At 48.4% G+C, this 9283-nt stretch overlaps 1 protein-coding gene across 1 annotated transcript; it reads right to left on the bottom strand.

The window, feature by feature from the left end:
- Positions 1–4414: 4414 nt before the first annotated feature.
- Positions 4415–6755, bottom strand: LOC112891641. The gene is made up of 8 exons (XM_025958547.1): positions 6477–6755; positions 6271–6337; positions 6120–6159; positions 5875–6007; positions 5726–5797; positions 5539–5619; positions 4978–5039; positions 4415–4892 (listed from the first exon to the last, which is right to left on the bottom strand). The coding sequence occupies exons 1-8, from the start codon at positions 6732–6734 to the stop codon at positions 4826–4828; spliced, it is 780 nt and encodes a 259-aa protein (XP_025814332.1). The 5' UTR covers positions 6735–6755; the 3' UTR covers positions 4415–4825.
- Positions 6756–9283: the final 2528 nt, after the last annotated feature.

Raw genomic sequence — 9283 nt, forward strand, 5'->3', positions numbered from 1 at the left:
AGGACAGGGTTACATGAATCCTAGTCCGACACTAGCCTAGGAATTGTACTCGAGTACAACTCGAGTAGTTTCCTTCTGTACTGACTAGTCCTACTTCGCATGTGAGTAGAGTACAACATAGACAAGGTATAGGACATGTCCTATCCCCTAATCCTGTATGAACTATGTTATGTACACAGTCCCGTAGTCCCGGGTCTGAAAACGGTGGGGTCAGTACATGCTAACATCAGCAGTGGGCCCTACTGACGTCAGCGCTGACCGGTCAACAGTGACCGGTCAACAGTCAATGGTCAAGGGGTCCGAGGCTGACAGGTGGGGCCCTCAGTCAAGCCGGGAAAAAGGAAAAGAAAAGGAAAAGGGAAAGGCTCGACTTGGTTCTGGGCCCAAAGGGGGTTGGGCCGGCTCGAGGCTCATCCAGGCTCGGCTTGGCTTCATAGGTCAGCTCGGCCTGCGGCTCAGCAGGCCGGTCGGTCCTTGGGCTGGCTGGGCATGTAGGCCGGCTCGGCTTAACAGGCCGGCCCACAACCCACCACTCTCTCCCTCTCTCTCTCTCTCTCTCTGTGACAAGATGGGCCCAGGGGGCAGCGCTCCTTGCTTCCCCCGACACGCGGGGCCCTCTTGTCGGTCTCACTCCAGATCTAGTGTGGCTGCTAGATCCGGTGTGGCAGGCAGTGGTGTGTGTGCGCGTGTGTAGATGCTATGCGTGTGCGTTCGAGGGAATGACCGAGGGGGAATGACTAAGAGGGAATGACCGAGGGGTCATGTGTGTTCGACGGAATGACCGAGGGGTCATGTGTGTTCGAGGGAATGACTGAGGGGTCATGGCCATGATGCGAACGCGACGTCGCGCCCGCGTCGCGTGGTCACCGCGCACGGCAAGGCCGTGGCGGGGTCGTGGCGCGGCATGGCGAGGCCGGGGCTCGGCTAGGCCCAACGGCGGCGCGGCGGGGCTGGGGCTCGGCTTGGAATCGCGGCGCAGGGTCGCATGCACACGCGCGGGTCCTGGCCTCCCAGGGCCGCGGTGTGGCCGTGCCATGCGTGGGGCACGGGCATCCCGGGCACGTAACACGATGCGGCGGCGGAGGGCGACGGCGGCTGCAGGGTGATCTACAGCGTGACGGGTCCCTGCACAAAAAGCGGCACGGCGGCCGGATGGGGGAAAGGGGGTCCTAAGGCCGGGCTAAAGAGGGTTCATCAGCGGCCCGTGCCTCACACCAGTAGCAAGGGATAGAGGGAGATGGCGGCGATGCTCACTGGTGGCTCGCTGGCGGAAGACCTGACGCGGTGGCGAGCGGGTGCAGGCGGGTCGAGGCCGTGCAGGGCGCGCGGATTCGTCGTGGTCGTCGTACGGGCGCCGGCCTGGCAGGGCTCCGGTGCGGCGACAGCCTTTTCCTCCTCCTCGCACTCCTCTTCTCCTCCACTTCCTCCCTCTTCTCCTCTTTTGGTGCGTCGGCGGCGGAAGGGGCAGAGCACAACGAGGGGGCTAGGGTTCTTGGCGGTGGCCTCGAGGGTTCTTAAGGGGCTGCGCTAGGGTTTGCGGCGCGGGCCCGGACGTCGAGGGGATGGCTGTGGCACGGGGACACGTGGTGGCATCGCGGCGGAGCGGCGCAGCTCGGTGGCCGATACGGGAGGCGCAGCGGTTTCGCTCCCGTGTCGCGGAGCGGGGACAGCGGGGAGCGGTGTCGGTAGGTGACGCGAGCGAGCGGGGCCGCGGTGGAAGGGAAAGGGGAAAAGGCGCGGGTGAAAGGGGAACGACGGTTCAAGCACCTTGTCGCGGGGCGGAGCAGAGCAGGATGAGGCAGAGCGCTGAGGGCGAGCGGAGGAAGGGGAAAGCTGACAAGCGGGCCTAACTTGTCAGCTGCCCCGGTGGAAGGCGAAGAGGCGCGGTGGAGCGCCTGGTGGGCTGTGCGGGCTGTGTCGGCGGGAGAGAAAAGGAAAGAGGGAAGGTGGGCTGGGCCGTGCGCTAGTGGGCTGCCTCACGTGGGGAAAGAGAGAAGGAGGTTGGGCCGGCTTGGGGTGTTGGCCCACGGGGTGTTTAAGTGATTAGCCTTTGAATTTGAATTTGAATAGCCCATTCAAATTCAAATTCCACTCGATTGAATCAAACAAATTGGGAACCATTCAAATAAAATCAAATCCACAATTTCAAATATGATGAATTGCAATTAAATCCAAGAGACTTCAAATAATTCACACTAACATTATAATGGCCTTGATTCAGTAACTTTGTCTATTTGGTTGTGAGACTAACTTTCTAGGGTTTGAGCTTGATCTACCTATTTATAAGCTTCTAGATTGAACCAGCTTGTGAGAAACACTTAGAAGGAACCCCTGGTACTTGCAAATTTACTTGATCTAAATTTTCTACACCTGTATTTTATTATTTGTCTTTGAACTTTCATACCCGAATATTCCGGAGATAATATCCAGAAACTCTGGACCTCAAGTCCGAAGTATCCGGATATATATCCGGAGTATCCGGATATTTGGGTTACTGACTGTTTGGAAAATATTTTAAAGTTACAAATTAACCTATTCACCCCTCCCTAGACATGTTGAGGTTCTTTCAAACAGTGATTCTTACTGGTAACGAACAATGATTCCTACTGATTTTTCACAAATTCATCGGGGCCAGCTGATCCCGATCGTTAAGTGCAGCTCCGCCCCTGCCACTATCCCAGCTCATAGTGTTAGCCTAGGAACGACACGATTTAAGCATGACACAATTATGACATAATTATCGCGTCCCACTGGTGGATCCAGGATTTTAACTATTGGGGTACGAATTTAGACAATGCAACTTGACAACATTCGGACGATATAATCCGACAACCAAATATAGATAAATAGTTAGGAGGTTATAGATGGAACAAATTACATGTTTCCATTACAACTTATTCTTACAAAGCATATAATAGATGAATTAAATATTTCTAAGTCATACAGATGAATAATTCCCAAAAATTGACTACGGAAAACAAGATCGCTGCACAAACTTCTCAAAATTAAAACTAAAATGGATTGATTAGTAGGAAACAGGACTCAAGTTTACCTTTCCTGACTTTGCTGGTGCTTGGGCCTGTGGAGTACGGAGTACACCTATGCAGCCGTGCCGCCGTGCCGGTCGCCGCGGCGGCCACCTGCCTGCCGCTGGCTGCTGAGCAGCGATCGCAGCAGCCCCTTGTGTACGGCAATGAGCCAATGAGGGTCTGGGGCAGGCGAGGAGGCAGAACGTCGATTCTGATCGGCGTCGTTTCGTTTCCTGGTTTCCATCAGATACGTGGGGTGTGCATTGGGCTTTTGGGCTTTGGGAAGGAAGATTGGCTGGACCTTGGCTGTTTTCTCTCACGGATGAGTATTTGGGTCTAAATATAAAGTGTTACATACATACAATGTATTATGGGGCATACATACTTGGTATTTTTACAAAAATTTTGGGGGTACAGCTGTACCCCCATGCACCTACAGTAGATCCGCCCATGTCGCATCCCATACTGTTATGGAAGAGATGTTTGTCAATCTATTTTATAAAATGATGTATCTCTATATAAATTTATGACGAAATAGATACATTTGTATGAGTTCATGATGAAATAGATGATTGTTTTGAGCCATGGATGCATATTTGTATGAATTTGTGATGAAATTTAACAATAAGCTGCTGTGTCCGTAGTGTTGGCACGACACTAGAGAAATGACGTAGGGTAGTGTCTAGGCTGGGCACTGGCGGAGCCGGGGGCCGTCAGGGCCATGCGCGAGTTTAATTCTTATTTGTAATTCTCAAAGACAATACTAACAAGAAACAACACGAGTTTAATTCTTATTTGTAATTCTTTGCTTTACCCAAACGATTGGGTATGTCTATAGTTTATGTTCAGCTTTCTACGTGTAATTCCAAGCTCGGCCTCTGAGGCTGGGAGATCGGCACGACGTGCCGACATAGCATGTAGGATTAAATAGTGTTGCCTCGTGCTGACATGGCACGGCACTATTAGATAGTTTTGAGCCGAATAGTGCTAGTGGCGTGTTAGTGCAGTGCCGTCCTTGGCCATCTAGATGCCATTGCCTGCATAAAGAGGTACTGTGCGTACTAGGGAATAGCACGTGTTCCTTGCGCTCCGCTGGTCGGTTGGCCTACCGTCCGGGGCCACTATTTGCTGTAGAATGGCTGTCCGAGGGGACCGCCTGATTGCCAGCCATTCTCCAGCGCTCTGCCCTTTATTTCGAGATACACACATGACACACCCTCGCAACATCTCTCGCGCGGGCTGGGCTGGCGTGCCGATTAACTGGGCCGTGCGACCACCACGGTTTCACATCGCACAAGGACGCAGGATAACAATTGCAGAGAGATTGGGCCACGGATCAGATAGACGGCGCCGGCAGCTCGGTCCCAATGCTCAGAGATCTCAGCTTGCCATTCTGCCAGTTCAACCTCCCTTTTATTTCGGTCTTCAACCTAGTTTACTGCTTGCTTACAGTTCCTGACGCTTCCATCTAGTAGCGCCTTAGCGGAATGCCATTGCAGTACAGCAGCAGATAAACGTGCCTGGTCACCTGAACGGCTGAACTATTCTCTTCTCTGAAACAATGCACTCCATATCCTGTCAGTCAGTCAGACTCAAAAATCAAAATCAGCCGGCACTTGACAAGGATCAGTTCTAGTGACTGCGGAGGCTACACATCCAAACAAAGAGGATCCGGCTGCAAGCATCTTCACAGTCTGCACCATGCGAAGAAATTAAAATACCCATTGCCATGTTACAGTCTGTTGGCTAGCTGCAACCGGAATCGTCGGGGTCTGCTTCAAGCATGATGGTCTCTCTCACTCTAGATCCCAGTTGCGGCACTGGCAGTGGACAAACGCAAGCGAGGCCATGTAATCGCCAGACCTGAAGATGGAGAATTGGACTTTTAGTGGGCATGCCGACTCTCAATAAGTGCACATCACAGGCCACGGGGGGAGGAAAGCGGAACCTTGATCCGTATGGCGACTTGCATGCTGCAACGATATGAGATTTTGCCTTCTCCGCATCCTTCTGCTCAGCATCAAATGCAGCTCATAAACAACTTGGTTATGTACTCATGTGAATGTTTGTAAAGATAAGGGAGGCTCTAACTGTAACAACCATGAAAGAGAAATTTGATGTAAGAGTTTTGTTGTTGGCCTATTTGCTGTAAGAATGAAGCGTTCAGTTAGATAGTTGACTACATACACTTCCTAGAGATGTACCAATTTGATGATATATCTACCTATTCTTTCAAAAAGATGAAATATCTACCTGTAATCCATGACAAAACGTTATCAATATATATCAGTTCATCAGTACAGCCTTGAAATACAGACTGTAATATATTAGTTCATCAGGAATACTTAGAGAAGCTAGTGAATCAGCATAAAAGAAATAAAAACGTTACGGAAAATTTTATTGACAGGCTCCTTGAAATGGAAGAACCCAATTATAAAAAAATCAGTTCCTGGAGAAAACTAAGAGATGTTTTTGCACTAAAAATTGGGCCTCATTAGGCATTGCATACCTGTGATTCATAGTAAAGTCCAGCATACAATGAAGAATAGAAGACCTCACCATCTGAGCGACTTGAAAAGTTTGCTACTAACTGAAGCCAAAACAAAAAAGGACAGCAGGAAATATCAAGAAATACTCAAAAACAAGTTATGGGAACACAAATTGCATATGCACATAGGAACTTCAGCTAAAACAACCTTTTCGGGATCTCCACCGTCTTTAAACAGCGTGTATGCTTCACGCATTACAGGTCTTGAGTCCAAACCAACCTGAAAACAGTGAATGCACGTCAGGTTTGTAGTTTGTTTGGTAGATGATTACAAGTTTACAACCCTAGATAACTTGCCTCCAAGAACCGTTTCCTTGCTTCCTCAATGCCGCATAGCTGAGCCTCACACAGAAAGCACCATATGGACTCTTCAGTGTCGTTCGGATTAGCTGCAACGTCTAGCCTGAACTGCTCTGCACCTTCTTCGAACCTATGTTGGAACAACTCAGAAAATAAACCACATTATATAATGCTCTTATGTAAAGACTATTCATTGATCATGGATGTTAACTGTTAAGCGCAATTCAGATCATTCGACGCACCTATCGAGGTAGTATAGCGACAGACCCCTTTGCCAAAGATCTACAGCAAGGCGTTAGCTGCCAGCTACGGCAATGTAATGCATACAAGAAAGCTGGCACAATGACACTGACAAGCACACCTCAAACAAAAGCAGAGGTTAGGGGCTCGTACATTGCTTCTGCCGTGGATCCATCTCGACTGCCTTGTCGAATTCTGCCAATGAGCCAGCCACATCTCCCTGCAATGCAACCGAGGAAAAAAAAAAGTAACAGTAGTACCCAAGAACGTATACCGGCAGCCCAGCACCCATTTCCAGGGGCTCCTCTGTAATTATAAAAGATAAATGGGAAAGGAAAGTAAAATCTCCCATCAATTACCTGGCGGAAGAGCTGCATACCTCGCCGGACGGCGAGGGACGCGGCGGCGGCACCACCACCCGCACCGCCGGAGATGAAGTCCCAAATGCCGGCAGCCGCTGGAAGGAGGAGGCGGCGCGGCACCTCAGGCGTGGCCGCCGGGGGAAGTGGTGCGAGAGACGCAGGTGGGCCCCATTGGGGGCGGCTGCGCCGCCCGGCGCCGGTGGGGAAAGAGCAGGAGGTCGTTGGAGGGTGGAGAGCCACGGATGCGGGTGCCATTTTGGAGGGAGGTGGATGCGTGAGTCACAGATAAGAGGAGAAAAGGCACGCAAATATCAAGTACAGTGCTAGCGTTCCATCAGAATTTCCATCCTCTCGCGGTTTGTCGCAATATTGATAAATAATCGTTGCAATATGAGAAATCAACCTAAAGCTTGGAAGCTCTGCTTATTTCTAATGTAAGTCCTGTAAATTAGATTCAAGACGTGCCAATAAATTTAATCAGTAAATAACGAGAGACGTGTTGCTTAGAATTTTGAAGAGTTGCAAATAGCATATTGGCCAGGATGTCCGATAAATATATCCGTGCATCAGCTGCAAAGCCAATTCTTAATGAAGCAATATTAAGAATAAAATCTTCATAACTAAATACATATGTCTGACTAAACTTAATTTATCATCACCATTAGTCGGATCAGACTTAACCAGGACAACGCTAGTAGAAAGGTGATAAATTGAGTATAATTAGCCAATGCATCTAATTATATTAGAATTTATGGTTATCATTGAGTTCTAAATCAGCTAAAAGAACCGATTGTTGTTATCAAGCTATTGCAATCATGTTATCGTTGTTTGATAATCGAATCCAGCCGGTAAAACTTGACCTAGCATTATTATTCAAGGATCAGACCTGACTAAGATAGCTTGAAATAACAAAACTAGAGCAAACGAACTAGCTGATAGGATTACCCACAACAAAGTCCAAGACTAAATATAACTAGATAGATTTAGTGAAAATCAATGAAGAAATCGGCTATCGGATTACTGCATAAAAGGGTTAGATGAGAGCCGATTAATATATGATTATCACTAGATACATTGTGAATCTATTAAGAACTAGCAAGAGACCGAACGATGCAGCCTTACAAGAAATTGATAGAAATCAATAAATTGGTAGATTAAACTTGACGCAACTACAGCGATGCGCCGGTAATCAAATTAAGCCTGAAAATCTGATAGATATCAACTTACCAACAAGCCGGAAATCGATTTGATGTAGCCCCACTTGCTGAATAATTCACCGAGAATAAATACACCACCTCTTCCTTCTAGGGTTTTGGCAAAGTGCTGAGAAAAATTGTATTGATTGATGATTATTCGTACAAAACCTGACTGCTCCTATTATTTATACTCTGAAAACTGAAGACTCCTACTCTGAAAACTGAAGACTCCTGATCAATTACAATCCGTTACAAATTTGACTCAAAATGAGATAAAACTATTATATCTATATGACTTTCCAAAAGGAATCGGACTCCTAGATCTTCTTGATGACGTCATCTCTAAATACGACTCCCCCAATTTCAAAATAAATAATTTTGCTTCAAAATTCATGCAAGTAACCATAACACTATCTTTCCTTTGACGAAGCCCGAATCCAGCCCAATAACATAATATTTAATTAGCCGATTTTGAATCAGCCGATGTCATATCTTCTATATCAAATTCCACGAACCTCAGCTCCCATAACTCCACGTCCACCATATCTCCCATCATTCCTCGCGTAACTTTTCCAATTGATAAGGCGACGCTTCATCTTCCTCATTGAAAGTCGGCTAAACGAGCCCTAAGGTATTTATCACTACACCCACATGCGATTATAAATAAAGACCCCAGGCACAGAGGAGAGGAGAAAATAGATTCGCCCTTGCCACTTTTTGCAATTTCTTATCTCTTCCAAACCTTTCCACCCTTCAAATTGTTCAAGCTGCGACCATGAATCGTGACAAGCAGCCAATGGTGGAAATCCCCGAGGCCACTCTGCCGCTCCGCGCCCGTCTTCATAGCCAGGGGTAAGAACGAATTCGCATTCCATACTATTCGTATTCATGCCATTAATTCTTCTGAACTTGCAGGGCTATCTCTCTTGCTAGATCCCCCCATCCACCAATGGTGATCAGCGAAGTTTCTGGCATCGCTCGTGACGCCCATTCTGTAGCACCAGCTGGTTCTTCATCCAACTCCGCCGACTCCTACAATGGAGACAATGCACGGCGCTTCCTTCGTGAAAGGAATGAAACCCGCGACCTGTATTCCGACGCAACTCGCGAGATAGGGTGGCTAGAGTTCTGTTGAGGCCACCCAAGCTACTCTCTCTGCCACTGAGGGCAAAACTTCTGCTACCCGGGCGATGCTGTCCCATGCCGATGCTAGAGTAGCAGGTAGGTTTCTCTTCTAAATAGAACCTCTCCCCATGCGCTTTTCCTTATCAGCTCTCATTTGATATGAACAACTCTGGAGTCACAACTTCAGGCCTTCCAGCAATCAGCGAACGGCACGTCCAAGGCGGTGAACGGCGCGTTACTCGTCGACCGCTTGCATGACATTCCAAACCGTGTTAGGGAAGTCGCCACCCATGGGTACACCAAGGGGCTGCAACCGCTCTGGCCTTTGCATAGGTCTGCTTCGGGCATGAGCTCCGCCATTTGCAGCCTGTCTTCCCTGAGGAGAATGATCTAGCAGATTAAGACGAGCTTGCCGATGACTTCGAGGGAGTTGTAGAAGCCATCCACAATGTATGACGCTGTTGGTGTTGTAAATAAGGTCTT

The sequence above is a fragment of the Panicum hallii genome, chromosome 5 (assembly GCF_002211085.1).
Source record: "Panicum hallii strain FIL2 chromosome 5, PHallii_v3.1, whole genome shotgun sequence".
Taxonomy (NCBI): Eukaryota; Viridiplantae; Streptophyta; class Magnoliopsida; order Poales; family Poaceae; genus Panicum; species Panicum hallii.